This window comes from Lygodium microphyllum, chromosome 28 (genome assembly GCF_053477565.2).
Source record: "Lygodium microphyllum isolate KBCC chromosome 28, Lygodium_microphyllum_v1.1.10, whole genome shotgun sequence".
NCBI lineage: Eukaryota > Viridiplantae > Streptophyta > Polypodiopsida > Schizaeales > Lygodiaceae > Lygodium > Lygodium microphyllum.
The window spans coordinates 103,373,451-103,397,326 of NC_141162.1; the positions used below are offsets into that span (position 1 = coordinate 103,373,451).

Sequence of the window (23,876 nt, forward strand, 5' to 3'; positions counted from 1 at the left end):
ATGGATCCATTTGCATTCCTTTTCGGCTTATAGACCCACTTTGTACCAATGGCTTTCTTCCCAATAGGCAAGGACACTAAATCCCATGTTTGATTCTTTATGATAGAATCAAACTCAGTTTGCATTGCTGCCATCCAATGCACACTATGTTGTGCATCCTCAAAACATTCAGGCTCCTCATCATCAAGTGTCTGTTGCCATACATCATGTATAAGAGATGTATGGCAATAAGCCTCACTTATGCAATGATGCAAGAGTAGATGGACATGCAATTGTGCTTGGGATGGTGATCAACATGCTCACGATGTTATTTATGATGTTGCTTAGGCCCCTCAGTATATGAGCCATTCATATAGTGCTTTTGCATTAAGGGACAAACAATGTTTTTAGTCAAAGTCAATCAAGATAGTCATAAAGATCCAATTGCAGAAAATTTTGTATTGCACCTAGGAGTAAACCCTATAGCTCCTCTCGAAGAGGGTTTTGTCCCCTCCGATTTGAATAAAAAATCTCCCCAATTGGATCTATAGTTTGAAAGTTATGCCCATTTTTGTGCACTAGGGTCATTGTGGACAGGGTGCAGACCACTCCAGGACAGACATACGAGCTTGCCTTCTAGTAGGACTAGCAATAGGAGCATCCAAATGATTGTCTTTCATAGTTTGCAAATACCATCTAGGCATCTGCCTAGCTTCTTGACTGTGTACAAGCTTTTGCTGAACTTCAAATTCAACAACTTGGTGAATATTTAGATTAGCCATAAGCTGATTTTCTGCATTATTCAATGGAGCAGTTGGCTGAACATTAAGTTCACTTATTGAAGCTTGAGTTGTATCATTGAAAGAAATGGGGGGCAGCCCTTCAAATACATCATTGGTAGCCTGATATGTATCAAAACTAGCAAGGGATAATTCTGATTTTTCATCAAAAACCACATCCCTAGTGACAAACACCTTCTTAGAGACAGGATCATATAATCTATATCCTTTGCTCTCACTATTGTACCCCACAAAAATGCATTTATCAGCCTTGTTATCCAACTCCTTTCTGAGTACCTTGGGAATGTGTGCATACACAAGACACCCCAAAGTACGAAAATGTCCAATAGAAGGTTTCTGGCTGTTCCATGCTTCACAAGGTGTGACATTCTTTAATGCCTTGGTGGAGCACTTGTTCAAAACATGGCAAGCACACATAACCGCTTCCATCCAAAAATTGTATGGCAAGCTCTTTGCTTTTAGCATACATCTGGCCATCTCCATGAATGACTGATTCTTCCTCTCTGCAACCCCATTTTGCTGTGGAGTATAAGCAGCAGTGTATTGATCGACAATGCCTTTCTCCTTCAAAAAAGAATTCAGCATAGAAGACGTGTATTCCCCTTGGTCTGAATGGAGTCTTAACCCTGCAGCTAAATTGATTTTCAGAAAGTGCTACAAAAGCCAAAAAATGCATCATACACTTCAGACTTTTTCACCAAAGAGTAGATCCAGCAAAAACGAGTAAAGTCATTTATGAAGGTGACAAAATAGTAACAGCCACCCAATGACTTAGTCTACATAGGGCCATATACATTGGAGTGCACAATCTGTAATCTGGCAATTGCTCTAAAAGCAACATCACAAGGAAATGAAAAACGATGCATTTTTTCTAAAATGCATCCCTTGTATATATGCCCAGGAGGTCTCTCCAAGAGAGGTAAACCATAAAGCATCTGTGTATGCTGCATAAGCGTCAAGCTACTATAGTTTACCTGCCCCATGCAAGCATACCATAACTTTGCCTATGACATAGTAGGAGTGAGAGTAGACACTATATAGACCGACTGATCAACTGAATAAGAATCTAACTCATATAATCCATGACATAAGGTGCCAGTTAAAACCAAAGTCATGTGTTTCTTATCTCTGATGTTACATCTGTCATCATCAAAGGTGACTTGCAAACCACACTTTGCCAAAGAAGAAATAGACAACTTATTTATGCTTGGCACAAATAAGGCATCCTACAAACTGAAAATAGAGCCATCAATGGGTGTCAATACAATCTCCCCAATGCCTCTAATAGGGTATGATGCATTGTTGGCACGTTGCACAAACTTGCCAACAGGAGCTACAATAACGGAAGAAAACAAATCTTTGCGGGATGTGATATGCCTAGAAGTACCATTGTCAAAGAACCATTTACTTGCATCCTCATTAGAGCTAAATGCTCTATCAACCCAAGAAGAGTCATAACTGCATGTGTGAAAATAATAGTCTCGGTCTGCAACAAAAGACATGGACTCAGTAGTAGTGGAAGGTGCAAACTCTTAGGCAAAAAAAAGGACTCTTGCCGTTGAGTTCGTTGCGCTCCAATCCCCACCATTGCGCTAGCTCCCCCCGCCTTTGTTCCGCTACTCCCTTGTCTGTCTCCGCCCCTGCTCGACGCCTTCCCTGTGCTCGATGCCCCTACGCGACCCCTCCCCCTGCTCAACGCCGCCTCCGCCCTTGCTCAACACCTTCGCCCCCGCTTGGAAAACCCCCTTCGATCCCGCCTTGTCCTCCTACCTGAGGAGCTGTTTTCTCGCCCCTCCACCTCCACCGTTTGCCCCTCCACCTTTTCTCATACAGAGGCCTGGCTCTGTTCGACAGGCCTAACACATGCGTTCACCTGTTGCGAGCTGGCCTATAGTGGTGTCCAACACCTCCCCCACCATGTAAAAAGAATTCCCGTTTCCCTTCCCTCCCCCCCCTGCGCCATCGGCCTTCTCCTCTCTAGTTGCTTCCTTCCTTTGCAGCAACATCCCCCTACCTTCAGCAGCATGGCAGCGTTAGTGGTAGGTCCTCAGCAGGGACGTGAAATGGAAACCTCTGGTCAGATGCCAGTGCATTCTATGAGTGCCCCCCAGTCAAAATAGCTTGCATGTCGTCCTCTCTGAGGAAAAACTCTTAGCAGTCTGTGCCATAGAGCTGGAGCTTAAAGAAATAGCGATCTTTAGTCAGGTAGTAGGACACTCCCTATCCAGGGCCCAGCTTCGGGATTAGCTTTACTCCACGATGCGCATCGACACAACGCAGATTGTGGAGGCGGTCCTAATGGATCAAGGGGTCTTCATGGTAGGACTTACCTTAGCAGACATAGCACGGGAGCTATTGGCTAGCTCACCCTATGCCTCCACGAAGGGGTTCATCCATATGGTTCCTTGGTATAGTGGCCACAGTGGAGGCATTCGCGCTCCACAACAGTTTCCTTAGACACCCGGTCACCCTACTCTTCCCCGGATTGGCGATAGAGTATTGCCAGCTTGTTGAAGACTTTGGACGGCTCTTTGGCACTGTCCTTCCAGCCTCTTTCGTGGACGCAGTGACAGCCGCAAGAGTCCCAAAGGTATGGGTGGCAGTGAAAGAGACAAAGAGTATACCATAGTTTTTAGAGATTGAGATAGGTGGACACTCCTTCAAGTAGTAGTACATCGTGACTGGGTAGCCAAGGCAGTGCTTGCGTTGCCATGACTTTGGGAACCTGGCAGCAGCAGAGTGCACAAGCTTCGGAGCTAAGGCGGCTTGGCCGACAGGTACACAAGTGGACGCAGACGGCTTCACACGGGTCCAGAGATGATAGAGAGAGAGACGGAAGGGGGGCCGTAGGCAGTCCCTTAGACATAGCTATGATAATAGGGAGCAGGAGGGCGAGCGTCGCCTCCCTGGCAAAGCACCACACGCCCCCCCCCTCCTCGCCCTATCTGACATGACCACAGGCCTATACATCCAACCCCCACGGAGGTGCCATAGGCCGCCTCACCCGAGGGCCCACATCTCCCATCCCCTCCCCCCCCGCCCCTCCAAGTCCACATCCCCTCTTTTCCAAAGCCACCGGTTCCCCCCCACACCCGCCGTGTGCCCCCGTCCGCCCCACCATTCCTCGATCCTCCCCCTCCCCACCATTACCCTCGCCGAGCACCCACCTTGATCCCCACCCAACACAGGTGACCTCCACTCCTCCCATTCCCCCCCCCCCCCTCCCACAGGAGGTGAGGAGCCCCATACGTCGACATCATCCTCTCACCCGCAGTCTAGCCCCCCCTCCCCTCCCCACACAGCCACCAACTCATCCGTCCATGCCGCCCGTCACACTTTCCCGCGATAGATGTAGCTGCTACCACAGGAGTTTTTTCGCAGTGGGCCGTGGTCTTATCTGAGAGTTGCGGAGCGTGGAGAGTTCCCACTATCCCTGGAGGTGGGAATCTTCGTGGTACGCAAGTCAAGGAGCAGCAAGGTCCATCTACTAGCACCACCAGATGGACCAAACTATGCCTTCTTCCTTTAGACCTCACATAAGAGATTAGACGAAGAGGAGGAGGTGAAGAGCCAGGTGGTAGACCACATCTCCTAGTGGATGGGAGAAGGTGGACTGACACTTTTCTCCCAGCAGTGGCTGGGGTGCATGATGGACATTAACTAGTGGGATGGGACAGAGGTCCCACATCTGAGCATTATCTTTCGAGCCCCTTCGCAGTGGAGGGCACTGATGGATGTAATCGAGTGGCCCCTAGCACAGGCGGCCCGTTTCTACTAGTGTACAGAGTCTCGCCTTTTAGCCTGGTTGATAGATGCCCTGGTGGTACCACCAGGATGGACCTGGTGGTACCACCAGGTCCATCCATCACCCCCATGGTCTACTCGAGGGCTACCATGGGGGAATGGAGTTCACCGTGCAGGCCAGCAGCGAAGCGTATTTGCATGTCTTATAGCTCCTCTTCGTCAGCAACTTCCACACCGAACAGATGCTTGTTCACTCAGTCACAGATTTCTCTATGAGCTTACATCTTACATCCTCGAATGTGAATAGCCTCCACTATAGTAGAGCACATGGTTCTAGGAAGTTGATTGTTCAGTAGGAGCTGTAGCTTGTGCTTGTTGGACAAATCGACATCTTACTGTTATAGGAGCATAAGCTCACTCCCACCTAGGCCTAGCAGGTAGGGAAGGTATTCCCGAGCAGCTCACACACTTACCGGAAGCACACCATTGGTGCCCACGGCAGGAGTGCAGGCGTGTGCACTTCAATTGGCCTGAGTCTCATCGCTTGCATACAAGAACACAAGACGATAGTGGGAGGGAGGGTTCTATGGATTAGATTGGATATTGGGGACTCGTGCCTTGGTGTCCTCAATGACTATGCCCCCACTGAGGTGAGGGCGCGTAGCAGGTTCTGGGTGGAGATCGTAGCAGGACTTCTAGAGGTGGACTCCTATATTGTTGGAGGGGACTTTAACAACTTGGAGGCTCTAGAGGGCCAACAAGGCAGAGGCAGAAACTACTAGGGTATGATTGGGGAGGAGCAAGTAGGTATCCCTCTATAGGTAGCAAGTAGAGTGGGCAGCGCTCCACATGGGACTTTCTTCATCGTGTAGGAGGGGAGGTGTCTCGGCCTTCATAGAGGGCAACAAGATGAGGGGATAGCTGTTCTTTCATGGAGGAGAATTTGGGTGGTTGGCCTTCAGGGGAAGACATGGCGGCTTGACCCTTTTGTCTTTTGGGAGGAGCTCAGGGAGTGGCGCCTCTAGGTATGGGAGGGCAGGCCACTTGATGAGCTGGAGTGGGATCCGGGAGAGTGGCTATGGCCGGCCATTGCAATCACCAAGAAGCCACTGAGGTTCGTGGAGTACACAGCCAGGATTGGTAGACACGTACTGATGTAGGAGGACATGGATTGGGCGTCGTCACGTAGCAAGCATTGGGCAGAGCATTGCATCATGGAGGCTTTTCGACGGATCTTTTGGTGCCGCCTATGGTATAGGTGGAGGCCGAGGAGGGTATCGTATTTCTTATGGCTGGTGGTATCCATCCGCCAGGTACTGGAGTCCACATTAGACCGCTTTGAGGTATGGGAGATCATAGGGAGTCTTACTGGATGGCATATCTGGAAGGCGCGGTGTCAGGAGGCTTTTGGCAGGGAGAGAATTTCAACACAGGCGACCTTAGTAGAGCTCTGGACCTCTATCATCCACTCCCTCCATGGTGGATGGGACTAGGTGCAGGGCGAGTCTAGAGCTCGTCAGGAGCTACATTTCCATTTCATGTGTACTTGTGGCAACCAGGATCTATTTTTCGTATTGTAGGCAGACAGCCCCAGATGGTGATACACCCCCCCCTTCATGGCTTCTCGCCCCCATTTCCCCTAGAATGCCCTAAGAGGCTTGTACATTTGATATATCTGTGACCCTACATCAGCTCCAGCTAGTTTGTTGAGCAAGAGCACTTCCTTGTATTCGGGGTTTTTTCTGAAGTAATATAATTAGCCACACTTTATTTGCAAAAAAAAAAGAAAGTAGTGGAAGGTGCATCAGAAACACATATCCTTGACTCCTCCTTGGCTATGCGCTTTCTATATTCTATGATCTAGTGTCTTGGCTTCTGCAATAGTGGCACTTGCCCTTCTTGGCTTGTGTGCCCCCTTGTTTCTTGTTGCTTTGTGAAGTACCTGAAGTCTCAGAGCTCTGTGGAGCATTTTTAGCTTGGCTACCCTTGCCCTTCTGCCTTGCTATAAAAGCCTACTTAGAGGCTATAACATCCACCCGACTGTTCTTTCTTGTCTGCTCTTCCTCTAAGAGCAAACTAACCATTTGAAGAAAAGTAAGTGGCTATGGAGAAATCCTCATGGTGAGATTCAAGGCTATATGAAAGGCCAAATACGAGGGCGGCAATGGATTCAAAGTAGTAGATATTAACTGTGCATCTGAGTAATATTCATCTACATTCATAAGCTGCTCACACAAGTCTTGAATTTTATTTAGATGACCCTGCATAAAATCACCCTCATCCATCTTCACAGTCTCAAGCTTTTTCTTCAAGAAAGAGACATGTGTCTCATTCTTTCTAGCAAACATCTGCTCTAAGGTCAGCCACGCTTCTCGTGAAGAATTCGTGGACTGAATGTGTGGGACGGATGGACCATTTGAATTGCCAATGCAATCAGCAACAAAGACTGAGCATCCCGTGTGTCCCATGCCTTTTGTGTTACTAATCTCTTGGGAAGTGGCTGAGCTGGAGCGGGCTGAACAGGCTGAGTGGGCTGAGTTTCCCATTGTCCACGTCCTTTTGGAGGAGGTGTAGCAGGAGCCACAACTCCAAGCCTAACTTCTTCACCACTAACATAATCCCAAAGATTCTTTGCAATCAACACATTTTTCAGCATAATAGACCATAGAGAATAGTTGTTGCCATCCAACCTATCCTCCTTGGACACGTGAATACATCATCTCCCTGATTTGCCACGGTAAATGTCATTAATCAAGGAGCAAAAGAGCAATACTTCAAGTTGGACCAACATGGAAATCTCTGAATTTCCTGAAATTAAGCAAACACTTTGCTGTAATTACCAAATTTAATCACACTCTGTCAAAACCTATCTGAAGTACACATTGTTCAAGGTGCAAACAGTGCTCAGCAACACTAAAAATGCAAAAGCCCCAAGATTTTTTGTCCCAAAATGCACAATCTCAGTCTATTTCAAATTGTCACTGATGTACATTTGTCAATGTCTGAGCTGACAACAAAAGCCCCAAATATCTGACCAGAAATGCACAAAATGTCTACAAGAAATATGTCCCAGCCCTTACAAGAGAGAGAGATACTGCTCGTGCACAAGCCCCTTCTAGTGAACAAGATCTGAATTAAAATTGATTAAATTTTTTTTCCTTTAACCTCTGATTCTGAGCTGTGGTGGTGGACCTGGTGATGCAAGTGGTAGTTGGAGGTCGAACTGGAGTGGTGGGTGGCTGCTGGTGGACTTGACGGGCTGGTGGCGCACAGGACCAGATGGGAAGTGTTCCAGGTGGTGGGTGCTGTTGGAGGCAGTGCAGGGAGCTGGCACAGGGGGTGCACAAAAGCAGGTGAGGAGGCACAGTCCGATAGACCAAGGGCAGCCAGGTGGGCGCTGACGGCTGCACTCAGGCAGCTGGTGGGTGAACAGGCAGAGGCGTTGCTTGTAGCAGCTGCGTAGGGCAGGAACTGGGGCGGCACTGCAGGCCAGGTGGCGGAGCAGATTGTAGGTGGTGGACAAGCTGGACTGGCTGGTGGTTCAGGCTAGGTGGCGGATAGATTGGTGGATGAGCTGGCTGATGAACTAGAGTTGCTTGTGGCACCTCTGGCAGTAGCTCTGCACAGGGAGCAGGAGCTGCAAGCTGACACACAATGGCTGAGGAGCTCAGCTGGAGATGGTGGCCGCTGGTTGGACTAAGCTGAGACTCTGATACCAAATGTGAGAGGTGAGAGAATGCATAGAGATCAAAGCTCAAGCTCAACTGAGAGTACAGTTGATAGTAAAGAGAGTGTGTGAGAGTGATAGCATGACACCCAATGCAATAATTTGAAGAGAGTAAGATGCAAGTACAAAGTAAAACCCTTACACCTTAGGGTTGCTAGGGTGTGTTCACACCCGAAAGATGTAAAACACGAGAAGTGCCCAAACTGTGTAACATAGGTACATAAAATAAAAGAGAACAAATTTGGGAAAAAAACCTCTCGTAAGAAGAGTAAAAAGTGCCCCAGTGTCCTACTGAGGATCATTGACACTCCTTTGTGAGTGTAGGCATGAGTCAAAACCAACAATCAACTCCCGTCATCATTATCCACTTGGTGTTAGCATTTGGGCTGCTCTCTCTATGTTTGACAGCTCCGACACTTTGGGATTTGCGTTTTGCTGCTCAGGTCCTCCCCTGCATCAAAGAACTGCAGTTCTCTTCCTTGACAGCTGGTGATCATCTTCCACATCTTTGATGGCGTCAGAGGATTGCGGTTTGCTTCCTTAGTAGCTATCCTTCACCTTCCAGTGATTACTTTGATAGCCCATTGCTCAAAGGACTGCGTTTCGCTCCCTTCACTTCACGGATTTCCCATAGGTACTACCGCTTGATTCAGACAGGACAATGCAGTTATCTTTTGAGCTTCAACTCCGCCGTATCAGCTTTTCTTCTCATAACATGATTTAGTGCATCATTATAGTGTTATTGCGTTTCTAGGTTTCTCTTCTCTCTCAGTGTTTGCTGTACACACTCTATGTTACTCCTCACAAATCCTACTGTCTCTCTGCAGCACTGTCACTTCTTTTGACATATTATCAAAGTATACCTGTTATTTTTGACATGATATCAAAGCATACATGTTATTTTTGACATGGTATCAGAGTGCAAGAGCTTAGAGAGCTAAAGACCTATTCATCAGAGAAGGCAAAGACAGGTTTTGGGTTCGCCATCATCTATTGATTTCCCCCTTTATTTTTTCCGCATCCCCAAGAGACAGAGATATCCTTCTCTTCCTCTCCAACCCACCCTACCCTTTACAGGTTGACACTCCATTGCTATGACTTCTCCACAAGTAGATGGATAGACCACAGGGTGCTTCTCTTCTGACATTACTAGAACACCCACCGATGCTTGCCGCCATGGACCTTTGCTCCCTACACTGCGGGAGTATATGCTTCTACTCTCAGGCACTCGTTGTACCACCTCTCCCTTTTGGGCCATAGAGTTTATTTTGCACTGATTTTCAGATTTTTATGCTCAAGGCAATAAGACACATCCAATGCGCACTAAGCCCTTTCGAGCCATAGGAGGATCGATTGGTACCATGGCCTCCTTACGATCGCCGCAATGCACTATGGAGGTTGCTTCTACTTCTTCTAGAGTTTTAGGAATGCCATCTTGACAACCTACGGTTTTGCAGTCCGCTCCTTTAAGAGACAGTGATTGTTTGACACCTTCCATTACTTCGGCTCCGCAATTTGCTCCATTGAGAGACAATAACTGTTGCTCACCCTTGGCTCTACATGAACCTCACCTTTCCCTACCCTCGATTGATCAGGTTTGAGAGGCCACCTCTAGGCATTTGGCCTCGCAGATACCTTCAGCACGATCGGTGGCAATTTCTTCGTCATTAGATGATTCAAAGTCCATGATCCATGAGTTTTTAGATTCCCTATCTCTCACAAAGGGGGATGTACTTTCTTTGCTCTTAGAGGGGGCTTCTACTTCTTCAACTTCAGAGGGGGCCCTTGTACCTCCATCCTTAAGGAGGGCACCTACTCATCATGAAGTTCGTTTCCTACCATTTACTCTTTTGGGATAGTTGTCTTTGAGCAATCATTTCTTCTCCTGATACCCAGGATCTTCAAAGACCGCCTAGATGAGGGCCTCGGAGGTTTAGCCATGACTTGGTGATGAGGCCTTTGAATTCCTTTTAGCATGGAGGTATGGAGCTAGTGGCTTCTCCCCCAAGGTGGAGTAAGGTTCTACAGTTCATCCCGTATATTGTTCCTTACTATAGGTTACCTTTCAGGTGGAAATCTTGGATCTTTGGGATTCTCTTCTTCTTCATCATATCTCTCTTCGCTCCTCTTTCTTCATCTCTTTTTGGGCTTGAGAGGGGGTGCTGAGAAACCACTTTTTCAATTTATATACTTCATTTAGGATTTCGCACTGATAGCCCCAAAAAGGGATGGTGTCCACATTTTGGCAACTTGTTTAGGGGGTGTCTATAAAGAAACACCCTAACACAGAAACACAAACAGAAACTGTATGACAAAGCACAGACTGATAAAAGAACACAGTTAGGGTTAGGTTAACTTAGAGACAATGAACACGGTGAATGAATAAAGTGATATGATTACTAAATATACAATGCTTATGCTACAAACACACTATGCAATGAATGAATACTGAACTTTAAACTCTTGTATCTCAATGATCAGGGCAGGGGTAATGAGCTAGAGAGTGTGTCGTACTCTGAACGGATCTCGAATCGCAACAAGGCATCCTCTGGATGTTGAACACTAGCAAACGTAGTAGTGAGAAGTTCGATTTGATGCAGGCAGTAGTAAGGAGAGAGAAATACTAAAAACGCAGACTGCAGGAGAGAGAAAGACTAAAAACGTAGGCAGGATAGCTTGCAGGAGAGAGAAAACTGCCAAACGTAGGCAGAATAGCTTGGCGACAGCTTGTAGGAGCTGGTGACAGCTGTAGGAGAGAGAAAATTGCTAGTTGACACCTGCAGCAGCTGGGCGACAGCTTGCAAGAAGCAAACGCAGGGCTGTGATGACACAACAGGCTGTACGACAGTAGGTCTACACAGGAACAGCAGTTGCTTGGCTGGAATCAACTCCAAACTGCGTGAAGAGGGCTGGAAATCATGCACCAACTGATGGAGACATCAATGGAGAGTTTCGGCTGAGATGTCCTCCACAAATGAGGTGTGGGCAGCAAGCTGAAACACCTGAAATCTGCAAAAACGAGATTGAGGGATGAATGGATGACAACATACGTATTTATAGAAAGTTTGGGCCCTCCCAAGTGGATTTGTGCTTATGGGACACAGAAACTCTCTCAGATTGCATTTCTTTTAAATAACCAAGGTTTCTTCATTAATTAAGTATGTTTTGGGGTTGTTTAAGTAAAGCTAATGCATTTTTAGCTCAACACCCCCTCTTACGCCCAACAACGGTGCCACGAGAATAGAGGCTAACCAAGCCCTTTCTTTTTTTACCTTTTACCTCAAGGTGTCCCACCCTAAAGTAGCCAGAGCATCGGACAAAGGGTACGCGTTGGCTGCCCAGTGGCCCACTAGGACTACAAAGATGATGGTTATCTTACCAAGGGAGCCCAAGTGATCACCTAAGAGCATCGAACAAAGGGTGCACGTCAGCTGCCCAGTGGCCTATCAAACCCTATGAAGGTAGATGAAACTAGCTATGGACTTTTTTTGTTTTCTTTTTAAGGGCTTTTTAGGTTTGATAGATTAAGCATTAAGTGAGGATTTCAAATCAGTTTTCATCCTATTGAGTATCTGTGCCCCAAACGGGAGAGTGATAAGGGATCGTTAGACCTAAGACCTTCACAAGACAAACATACTATGCCTACCATTACTGGTTGTCGATGACGAAGAAAATGGCTAAGGTGTGTGTATAGCAAATATGTCAAGCAAGCAAGACAAGCAAGCTGGGAAAGACTGCCTTGGAGACTACCATGTGCAATGACATGAATATGGTGGATCCTAGAGTCGACCACTCCAAACGACCAAAAAGGGAAATAACAAGCCGAGAGCCAAAAAATGCCTCATATGGGGTCTTTTGAGGAAGAGCCGCAATTGGGCACCAGTTGAGGATGTACACTGAAGTGTTAACAGCCTCAACCCAAAGGCGCTTAGGGAGCTCTGCTGTGAACAGCATAGGGCGTGCCATTTCCATGACTGTCCGGTTTCTACACTCTATGACTCCATTCTGAGAAGGGGTGTTGGTAGAGGTGAGTTGGCGTGAGATGCCATGCTTCTGTAGAAACTTTGAAAACTCATGGGAATGAACTCACCACTGCTATCACTCCTCATGCAACCGACACGACGACCAGTCTGGTTATGAACCGACAGTATCCAAGCTAAAAAATATGAGAAAACATTTGATTTATGCTTGAGAAAGTACACCCACATGTATATGGAATAATCATCCACTATCAAAAAGAAGTACAGTGCACCGTTTAAGGCGGCAATGAATGTCGGTCCACAAAGATCAACATGAATCAATCTAAGAGGCGCCTCAGTACGATGTGAGGTTTGCTAAGGGAATGGGGTACGGTGCTGCTTCCCGAGTTGACATGCTTTACAGACATCTCAAGCTAGCTTCAGGTGTGGAAGGTCCTCAATCAGCTCACGGCGTGACAACTCATAAAGAGAGTCATAACCAAGATGCCCTTAGCGAAAATGCCAAAGGTGCTCATTGTTCGTAGGCTCTCGAGATGTGGCTAAGGCCTGGAAGCTATGGAACACGGAGCCCTCAACTGTTGGCTCGGTCAGAAAATGTGTGATGTGGTATAGGCCATTGGACTGTGCCTCACTGCGAGTAATCACTAAACCAATTTGAGAGTCGATGGCCTCAATTGTGGTCGTTGTAAAGAAGAATGCTCACCCCAACCGGCAAAGCTACTGAATAGATAACAAGTTCACCCCAAGTTGAGGGACATGATATACATTGTCTAGTGAAGCCAGATTCGAACGCTTGTCAGTGGCAAATCTGAATCAATCTTAAGCTTGAATCTTGACTAAGGAGTTGCTTCCTACGTGAACTCGCCCAACTATAGGGGCTTGAGAATAGAAAATGTCCACTATAGGAGTCATATGATGTGTAGCTCTGTTGTCCACAATCCAAACAGGGGCTCAAGTGCTCGGCTGTGACGAGTGGGCCCCTACGGTAACCTCGTCAGGAGGCAACTCATAAATGTGGACGAGACTCGCATCTGATGTCTCTATGGAGACGATGTGGGCCTTTGTAGACCAGCCAGAAAAATGCTCCGGAGTTGAGAATGTTGTCGATTGAGATGGCTGAGTGATGATAGTATGAGTTTGACCTTTAAACTGCCCCTTGCCATCAGCCTATCTCCCTTGCTGGGGATTGCTTGACTAAGGGGAGGGGGTCTGTGACTTAGGTTTTGGTGTTGTGCCTCTTGCCTTTGATCGATATTCATTATCAAAATGACCAGCCTTTTGACAATGTTGGCAATACCTTTTCTTTTTAGGCACATTCTGCCACCTAGGTTTGAGAGGTTGGGATGTTCCTTGTGATTCCCTAGATTGATTTTGCTTTTGATTTTGATTTTGATTCTTAGTGGAGGTTTGGTTTTGTTTTCCCTTCCCTTGTTGCCCTTTCTAAGAATGAACAACAAGAGCCCCCTTTAAAGAGGAATTCATATGAAACTGATTGAACAACCATATGTAACGCAACAGCTGACACTCAAATTCATAGAAGGTAGGCATGGTAGGATTTGAAACCATACCTTCCACAAAATTGAAGTATTTTTTGGAGAGTTTATTTAGGAACAATGTGACCTGATCTTTAGAGGACTTGGGAGTCCGTGTAGTGGATAATTTAGTGAGAAGATGCCGATACTCAGCCAACTTGACTTTCAAGTCATCCCAGTTAGTGATTTTGAAAAGATGGATCTCATGGTCAAGATTGATACAATGGGTCCTATCCCGAGTTGCATAGCGGTCAGTCAAGTGTGCCCATCGCTCAAACGCTAAGTCAAAATACTGAAGTTGAGAATGAAACTCAGGCAATAAGCCCTGTATTAGCTCGACAATAGCGGTGGCATCCCTAGCCTTCCATGCACGGACAACCTCGTATGGCACAAGTGCGGGATCGGGTTGGGGTTTCAACCCCTGCACAAGATCCCATAGGTTCTGGGAGTCAAGGACATGTCTCATCAAGTTCGACCAAGTGGTAAAGTTTGACCCGTTAAAACGAGTCTTGTCATTAAATGCATGCTTGGCAAAAGATGCTAGAACCATGAGGTGTCAGGTAGGTGGGGTAAGATGGATGTGGGGAATAAGATGGTGGGGGGTAAGATGGTGGAGGTGGATATGTCTAATAGGTAGGAGGGGGTAGAGGTGGGTTGGTAGAAGTAGGCTGTGAGTATCCAATGAGTGTCAATTGAGGCGGACGCACTGGAACATGAATGTTTCCGTAAGGTACCGGTGTAGGTGGAGGCATTGGGACACGAAAGACCTATCCAAAGTGAGGCTGGGGCATAGCAGTATGACCAGAAGATCCACTAGGTAAACCCATGGAGGCAAAGTGTGGAGTCAACTAATCCACACTCGGGAGAGATTGGGGGGGATACCCAGGTTGCAATGATTTTGAAAATGTGTGAGAAGTAGGTGGAACATCACTCGATGGAGGAAAGGATGCGGTTGGCGGTGCCTATGTTTCCATAACCCCCTGGTGTGATGTGCGGTGCGACGTGAGGTGTTTGAGATGGAAATGTGAATGGTGTGAATAGAAGTGGAGAAGCAGTGGAATAATATGATGGGATGGGTGGATTTTGAAAATGTGGTATGTGCGGTGTAGATGCATTTTGTTCATTTTTATCATTTAATGATTGGAAATGAAAATGTGAAGATGATGATGCACCATGCAATGAAGAAAAAGGAACACCAAATTCATTCTGATTTTGTGAAGAAGACTGAACAAAAGGAAGGGTAGAAGAAGAGGTACCTAGTTTTTTCTTATAATCCCCACGATGTGTGTTAACATACAAGAATTGGTCCTTAAGAGGACCTTTTCCGTAGTCAACAGGCTGGACTCTTTCTTCCACATGATCTCTACCAGAATATTGCAAAGGAGAAGAGGTAAAAGAAGAAGGAATAAAAGACGAATCTAAAGTATCTTGCACCAGAGTGGACAGAAGAGGATGAAAGAAAGGAACATACTTTGGGTCTTGTTCTCCAAGAGGGGGGCCTATCCCTGATGGAGGTCTTAACAGCCCTGCAATATCATCAGATTTATGCGCAATATCTAAAGAGAGAAATTCATGCATACCTTCATTTAGAAGCTTTTCTTGAAGGGCAATCCTTCAATTGAGCTTCTCAATCTTATTTCATCTATAAGCTATGATTAGTTTGTATTCTTCATAGGTCAGCCTGCCTAGCTTTTCTTCCATATAATCAGAAGTGTCTTCCACCATGCCGAAACTTTGTTGAGCAAGCTGATCAGCCCATCCTCGCTCGGTCCTTGGCATAGTTGGTTCTGGAGACTGAATTGGTATTGATGTATTCGAAGTTCTTTGAACCTATAATCTATTTTCCCCTGTCCAATGGCCTCTCCTATGGGTATGCAAGATATGTGATCTACCATGTAATGTTGCTCGCCTTTGTGTACAACCACAAAAAAATCAAACTCTAAAGCAAAAGTAACCATCGAGATATGCATCCAGTAGCGCAAGGTTTGTTAACAAGATAAAGCAAGGTTTGATTGGTCAACAAAGAAGGTAAAGGGCATAGCCAAAAGATAGTGCGGAAATTTTTTTATAGCCACTGTTGTTCTTGCTTCTTGTGTAGAGCTTTCAGATCAACGGCCTAGGTTTCTCAGAGAGTACTAGGCTCTGATACCATGTATAGAAATACCCTAACACAGAAACATAAACAAAAACCGCATGACAAAGCACAGACTAATAAAAGAATACAGTTAGGGTTGGGTTAACTCAGAGACAGTGAATGAATGAAGTGATATGATTACTGAATATACAATGCTCATGCAGCAAACACACTATGCACTGAATGAATACTGAACCTCGAACTTTTGTATGTCAAGGATTAGGGCAAGGGTAATGAGCTGGAGAGTGTGTCGTACTCTGAATGGATCCCTAATCATAGCAAGGCAGCCTCCGGATGTCGAACACCAGCAAATGCAGCAGTGAGAAGCTGGATTTGATGCAGACAGCAGTGAGGAGAGAGAAATACTAAAAATGCAGGCAGCAGGTGAGAGAAATACTAAAAACGTGTGAGAGAGGATGGCAGGATCGAAGCTCAACACAGAAAACAGTAGACAGTCTGAGAGTGAAGCACGACACCCAATGCAATAGCTAAAAGAGTGTAAGCTGAAAGTACAAGGTACAACCCTTAAACCTTAGAGTTGTAGGGGGTGTTCACACCCGAACACGGTAAGTGCCCGTAAGTGTGTGTCATAAGCACATACGAAATAATATCATAAGTCTGGGGGAAAAAACCTCTCCTACCAAGAGTAAAAAGTGCCCCAATGTCCTACTGATCAACAATACTCCTATGTGAGCATAGGCATAAGTGAGGCTTGAGTGAAATACCCAACAAACGCCCCTGGAGTGAAGAGTGATCAAGAGTACAAGGATCATCCGCCACCAAAGGAGATCAAATTTAACGCATTGCGAAATGCTTCAAATTTGTCATGAGGAAGAGCCTTAGTGAAGATGTCTGTCACATTACTAGTGGTAGGACAATAGACAAGGCTGATATCACCTGGATGTAGCCTCTCTCTGACAAAGTGATAATGTATCTCAATGTGTTTCGTGCGTGCATGAAACACTGGGTTTCGTGCCACTGCAATGGCACTCTGACTGTCAGTGAACAAAGGAGTAGGCTCTGTAACAAATACATCAAGATCAGCAAGCAAGCATCTAATCCATACGCATTCAACTATGGTAGTGAAAGCTGCCTTGTATTCAGCTTCACATGACAATGTGGCAACAGTGGACTGTTTCTTGATAAGCCAAGATATGTAAGACGAGCCAAGAAAGGAACAATTGCCACTAGTGGAGTGATGTGAATCATAATCACCAGCCCAATCAGAATCTTTAAATGAGCAGCCAAAGCAACCATAGACCTGATGGTCGTCATGCGGGAAGTAGGAGCAAATGTCTCCTCATAGTCAATGCTTTCTTCTGTGCATAGCCTTTGGCTACAAGCCTTGCCTTGTATTTGTCAATGGATCCATCTACATTCCGTTTCAGCTTGTAGACCCATTTTGTTCCAATGGCTTTCTTCCCAAATGGCAAAGACACCAAATCCCGTGTTTGATTCTTAGTGATAGAATCCAATTCAGCTTTCATTGTTGCCATCTATTGCACACTTTTTTGTGCATCCTCAAAACATTCAGGCTCCTCGTCATCAAGGGTGCTTGCTGCCATAACGAACTCCATGTTATGAGTAGTATCATGCATACGAGCTTGCCTTCTAGTATGACCAGCCATGGGTGCATCCAGATGACTATCTTTCACAATCTGTAAATACCATCTAGGCATTTGTCTTGCCTCCTGACTGTGCATAAGCTCTTGTTGAATTTCAGTTTCAGCACTTTGCTGAATATTCAGATCAGCCAATGGCTGATTCAAAGGAGCAGCTGGCTGAACATTGAGTTGACTTGCTGAAACTCCAGCTGAATCACCAAATGTCATGGCCAGCAACCCTTCAAATACATCACGGGCAGCCTGATATGTGTTCAACATCCTAGCCTCTAGTGGCAATCTACCTCACTGAGCGTTAGTGATTTCATCACTCATCTATCACAAGGACTGCTGGGACCTGCGTTTTTGCAGTCCGTCTCCTCCTCCATTACTTGGTGTCACTCGTCTATCATAGAGGCTGCGAGGACCTGCGTTTTTGCAGCCCGGCTCATATTCCACCATGTGGCATCATCATTATCAACCTGGCGTTAGCATCTGGGCTACTCTCCCTGCATTTGACAACTCCGAACTCTGGGATTTGCGTTTTGCTGCCCAACTCACTTCCCAGCATCAGAGGGCTGCAGTTCACTCCCTCGACAGTTGGTGATCATCTTCCACATCTCCAATGGCATTAGAGGACTGCAGTTCGCTTTCCCAGCAGCTATCCTTCACCTTCCAGTGATCACTTCAATAGCCCACTGCCCAGAGGACTGTGTTTTGCTCCCTTCGTTGTGCAGATTTCCCATAGGTGTTGCCGCCTGATTTAGATAGGATAGTGTAGTTATCTTTTGAGCTTTGGCTCCGCTGTATTAGCTTTTCTTCTCATATCATGCTTCAATGCATCATCACCGTGTTCTTCTTGTGTTTCCGAGTTTCTCTTCTCTCTCAGTGTTTGCTATACACACTCGATGTTACTCCCCGCAAACCCTATTGTCTCTCTACATTGTCACTTATTTTGATATGCTATCAAATTATACTTGTTATTTTTGACATAGGACTCTTCCTATTGGAGCTATGCCGCGATAGAGACTACCTCTTACACTCTCAAGAACAGACACCTATTTGCATACACACACAAAAATCTATAGAGCTTCGACCACCCCCACTACCATAGAGCACCTATCTCATCGATCGGTGGCCCCACCACATGGAGTCACCTTGGACAAAGCCATTGAGAGATGCAGAGCTCACCGCCCATGTTCAATTGGTCCATGTTGCTACAAGAGGTATCACTGGCAGATATTAGCTCATCATCAAGGAGCCCTACCTCATCGCTTCAGCTTTTCTATGTCAGATAGGCCCATGAGGGATATCTTGGGATGAGAGTACCCCTAGAGCAGTTCCCACATTGTATTTGATCTAGACACCATCTTGTACTTATAAGCTATGTACTATTTACTTTCTATATGGTTAGTCATAGCATTATATGGCAGTTCTTTTGGGATTTGGAAAAGCTTCTTGACTTTTAGATGTAACATTTTGGTCTCATGGGCCGATCTGGACTTTTGTGGACAAGATGGCTGGTTTACTAGTTGGATGTCAAGTTAGCGTTCTTGAATGGTGACTTAAAGGAGGAGATCTATGTTGAGCAACCTCCTAGCTTTTCTTCCTCGAATGGTAAGATATATAGGTTAAAGAAGGCTTGTATGGTCTCAAGCAGGCTCCTACATCCGATCCAAATTTGTATGTCCACACGCTAGCTTGAGGGCACGTGGTGTTTGTGCTCTATGTGGATGATCTTATCTTGACAAGTGACCATGCCCAAATGGTCAAGCACACTAAGGCAGCACTCCATGTGTAGTTTGACATGATGGATATGGGGATTCTTCATTTGTTTCTAGGTCATGAGATATGGCAAACTAAGAGGGGGATCTTTCTCTCATAGCAGTAGTATGTGTAAGAGCTCTTGACCACTTTTGAGATGTAGAAGTGTCCGACCATATCTTATGTCAAAGGCACTTTAGGGCTGAACATGTTAGAAGGCTCACTGTGTTTGTGATTGTCTTTGACACAATAATGATTGCGAGGGAGGGAGGGAGGTTAATAAATGTTATTTTATTAAGGTGTAGGATATGTTGTGTATTTGTAGATTGAAAAACTAGCCGGTGAAAGCACCAATCAGGAAGTACTTGAAAATCCAATCATAGCACAGCAAAATGATGAGAATGGTGTGGGTGAGCTCGAACCCCAGGTCAATATCTTAACTTTGTCGAGTCTCTCTTGTATTACCACTGAATAGAGACAAGCTAGGAACATCAAAAGTATATTTCAAGCTTTTGTTTTAAGTTTTCCCACTCTAATGTTTGGCTTATACTCTTGTTCCCTGCGATTGACAGGGGTTACATATTGGTGTTGCACCGTTGGATTCGAGGCCTGTTAATTTAAACAGAGGAACAACTGCTAAGGAGACTGTGGAACCATCTAGTGATAGAATTTCACAGCCACCCAACGATAACAAGATGTTCGTTGATGGAGATACTGAAAAGAAAAACTCAGTAAATATTCTTTTGTTTGGCACATGCTCCTTGATTTTTCTTTCTTCATGCTGAAGTTTATCGATGAATCATTATGGTTTAAGAAGAATATAAGGCTGCAGGCTATTTGATATTCTATGACATGATTGTCTATGTAGGCAACGTACTATATTGTTTTTGACATACTGTACACGTTTGTCAGCAAGAGGCAGAAAAACACTTATATCTAAAAAAATCACTCATTGCTCATTCCAACTAGCGCCATTAGAATTTAGTTGTAATCTATATTATGTTTACGTTATACAGCAACATCCTGGTGGGTCCCAAGATACATCAGAGTACTTGATTAACAGTCATTCTTGAACGAATTACAAGTTCTTTTGTAATTGTTAAGCCAAAGAGATACACAGCAATAGGAGAAGAGGATGATCTTGTTACCTTATTGGATTCCATAACTTAAGCAAACTTAAACGACTGTGTGCAAAGATAGAGAGACTAGCTGAAGAAACTTCCTTTGTATGCTTTGTTATGGAAAACATTGTGGTCTGTTTTTTCTGGTGAGCGTACATGAAGGGTACACAATTTTCCTATGGTTACAGGAGTTCCTGAGATTCAAACATGATACTGCCGAGGGGATACAATATCAGGACTTTCTGAAGGGCAAAAAGTCAGAACTAAGGTATGTATTGTCAATTACATGCACAAGTAAGAAAGAACTGGCACTTATGTAACTGAGAAATATCTGGAACCTGTTATTTCTAGGGCAAAAAAGAAGTATATACAGCAACTGCATGAGAAGATGAAAGAGTGCAAGCGGGAAATCCATGAAATCAATGTGAGGCTTCATGTTGTTCATGAACGAAAAATGCTTTTGCATTTCTGCGCCATCGATGCAGTGTTGTCTGGTGACATTTGACGTCTGCTTTCTTTGTTGGTGTCAGTGCCTTGTAAAGATGGAACACGCTGAGCATACACCCAATTGTGAAGAGATAGAAAGTCAAAAGATTGAGGACATCAACGAAGAAGAACTACGGGAAAGGTATCCTTGTTGTCCTTGAAACTACGATTGCTTGCATTTCTGTATTAAGACTTCAAGCTGATATAGTAGCACGCAGGCTTGAAAAAGCCAAACTACAATATCAGAAGTCCTGCGAAGAACTCACAAAGTTGAAAGGAGAGATACAAATATTGAGGAAAGAGGTACTGCATGCAGGAGTTTTCCTTTAATGTTTTCTATCAGCATGCAGAAGTTGGAGTTTAAGAATTTTCTTTCGACTTGCAAGGTCTTTTTTCCAACCATGTCCTGTGGATGAACAGATACTGGAGTGCCAAGAGAGTTTCTTGCAGAGATTTTTCACGTGGTACCATGGTGACAGAGCTGTTCAAGATTTACTGCAGTGACTGGTGATGATGGCCCTTCATTAGAAAGCCACATAGGGGAGCCCATCCTCTCCTCCCAAGTGATGAAATGTTTGCATAACTTTCTGCACTTCAGCAGTTTTGCTGCAATCGATGGGATGAATTTGAAGAGTCAGAACAGCCAGCAGCTAATCATTGGTTTTTATTTATATTTTCCCTAGTTTTTTGTTGAGGTTATAGTAAGTTTTTTTCTTTTTTAACGTCTTTTGGAAGCATGGAATTTGGAATTCTTTGGACGCAGGGAAGAACTTTTTAACTTATAATTTTTCCTTATCTTTTAGCTTTTAATTTAACCAGACTCTTATGCCTTAATGCTTCGTTCTTTCAATGGCGGAGGTGATAGATGCGTTGCAGGTTTCTGCTCTTCTCGAGTACCCTACGCTCATAGAGCACCTTCGCTCAGCGTTTGCTGATGCCTCCGTGATAGCCTCGCCCCTTCGCCACCACCATCCACTCCCTGCCGCCTCCTCCTCCCCCTCCCCTTCTGCAGCCCCTTGCCTTCTCCTCATGCCCGCCTGGTCTGTCACGCCATCCCCTTCCTCCTCTTCCCGCCCCTACATAGGCGTCAAGATCGTCACAGTCTTCCCTGCCAACCAGCGCCTGGGCCTGCCTTCCATATCTGCCTCATATCTCCTGTCTTCCTCCCTCACAGGCCTTCCCCTAGCCTTTGTGGATGGCAAGGAGCTCACCCTGTGGCGCACAGCCTGTGTCTCTGCCCTTGCGGCCAGGTTTCTGGCCAGGCCAGACACCCAGGTTCTGCTGATGGTGGGTGCAGGATCCCTTGCCCCTCATCTCATCCGCGCCCATGTCGCAGCCCACCCTGGCATAAGCAGAATCCTTGTGTGGAACCGCACCCATGCCCACGCAGAAGCGTTGGCCACGGCCATGCGTGGTGAGATGGCCCCCAGGAGCGTGTCCGCCTTCACAGACATCGAAGAGGCAGCCCGAGCTGCTGACTTGATCAGCTGTGCCACCCTCTCAGAGCGACCCCTTGTGCAGGGGTATTGGCTCAGGCCAGGGACTCACCTAGATCTTGTGGGTTCCTTCTCGCCCAACATGAGGGAATGTGATGGTGAGGCAATCAGGTGCAGCCGGGTGTACATCGACACAGATGCAGCGTGCCTCGAGGCTGGTGAGCTTGTGGAAGCTGATTTTGAGGTTGATATACAGGGCACTCTGTCACAGCTGGCCTCTGGGGAGAAACAGGGCAGGCAACATGCCAATGACATAACTGTGTTCAAGTCTGTTGGCTGTGCACTGGTTGATCTAGTTACTGCTCAGTTGATATATGAGACAAATATCTCTTCCAGAAATGCAGCAGAGGCCATACAAAATGTATCAGAGGCCTTGCAAAATGTTCCAACGTGTTAGATGGCTTGGGTCAAAGTCTACATATGGTACTGCAACCACATTTAAATCGCTTACTAGTAGGTAACCTCTGACTGAAAAATTAGTGTCTATAAAGAATCCCATTGCACTGGTCAATTTGCTTGCATGATATTTTATACTCAGTTCAGGTGGATGTCTTGAATGTCTAGTGTTCAAAAAGCCACTGAACATGTTTTTACGCATGACATCTTTCAATCTTTATTCCAGAGACCTCCACATCCTTGAACATGGCCCCATTCTTACTTCAGAGATCAAGTGAATATGTAAACACTTCACTCTACCAGTAATTGAAGTTTTTAGTGTCTCTGCGGGAAGAAAGGGCACTGAGAAATATATGATTTGGTGCACATGGAACCTGCAGTGCTATTGAATAAGGGTGGCAATTTGGGCCAGGGTCTAAATTGAGCTTTTTGTTTGGAAGTTCGATTGCAGAAACAAGCCCATACCTGGATGCAAGAACCTTGAAATGTTGATTATACTCTTCTACCAATTCAAACAAGAGCCAAAGAGTGGGCTAGGTGTTGCCACATATAGAGAGGGAAATAGAGAGAGTTCAAAACGTCATGTGGATAAGAGCTATTGAAGTGTGTAAGGAAGTAATAGTATGTGAAAGTATATGTTAAAAGTAAGGAAAATTATCAAGCGGTATGTTAAATGAACAAGGAGGTGACCCTAGAAGTAAGAAAATGATCACCACCGTGTAGGAGCGCTAATTCTATAATTTAAATTTGCTTTGCGGACTAACTCTATTCAAATGTAATTTTAAATCTTTTGACTTTGGCTCCTCATTAGGAGATATTTTGTGCCTATATCTATCTTTTGAGTCAGCAACCAAAGTTTGGCTTGCAAACACACACATATTGTACGAGACTTGAGCATGTAGTATAATTGTGATAATGTATTGTCATAAAGTACAGTCAAAATATGACTTCTATGATTACAGGGAAATGTAAAAAGTTAGAAAGCTCAAAAGAACAAATCCTAAAAGTGAAAAGTAATAAGATATTGTTATATCGATATGTTTGATATGGTGTTTGCTAATCTCAATCTCTCCCTCATAAGTTACCTCTTGTCAATCCATCATGGACTTGTGCAAC

The 23,876-nt window shown here is 45.4% G+C and overlaps 2 protein-coding genes across 5 annotated transcripts in view; both read left to right on the plus strand.

Annotated features, from left to right (window-relative positions):
• The window catches only part of LOC148011823 (kinesin-like protein KLP1), a 95,695-nt gene extending 74,270 nt beyond the window's left edge, over positions 1 to 21,425 (plus strand). For 3 of the 4 annotated variants that reach the window (XM_087670598.1, XM_087670597.1, XM_087670599.1), the window contains exons 12-18: positions 19,587 to 19,688; positions 19,834 to 19,992; positions 20,571 to 20,650; positions 20,734 to 20,806; positions 20,913 to 21,010; positions 21,087 to 21,171; positions 21,289 to 21,425. In XM_087670598.1, coding sequence (XP_087526724.1) covers positions 19,587 to 19,688; positions 19,834 to 19,992; positions 20,571 to 20,650; positions 20,734 to 20,806; positions 20,913 to 21,010; positions 21,087 to 21,171; positions 21,289 to 21,372 — 681 coding nt within the window. In that variant the 3' untranslated portion in view covers positions 21,373 to 21,425. Of the gene's footprint in view, positions 1 to 19,586; positions 19,689 to 19,833; positions 19,993 to 20,570; positions 20,651 to 20,733; positions 20,807 to 20,912; positions 21,011 to 21,086; positions 21,172 to 21,254 lie in introns of all 4 variants that reach the window. The other variant, XM_087670600.1, reaches the window with a different exon arrangement.
• On the plus strand, positions 21,394 to 23,602 carry LOC148011824 (NAD(P)-binding Rossmann-fold superfamily protein). Its single transcript, XM_087670601.1, has 2 exons — positions 21,394 to 22,817; positions 22,987 to 23,602. The coding sequence occupies exon 1, from the start codon at positions 21,718 to 21,720 to the stop codon at positions 22,759 to 22,761; it is 1,044 nt and encodes a 347-aa protein (XP_087526727.1). The 5' UTR covers positions 21,394 to 21,717; the 3' UTR covers positions 22,762 to 22,817; positions 22,987 to 23,602.
• Positions 23,603 to 23,876: the final 274 nt, after the last annotated feature.

What these genes read in the sequence shown, in the direction of transcription:
- LOC148011824 (XM_087670601.1), top strand. Translation starts at nt 21,718, where the DNA reads ATGGCGGAGGTGATAGATGCGTTGCAGGTTTCTGCTCTTCTCGAGTAC.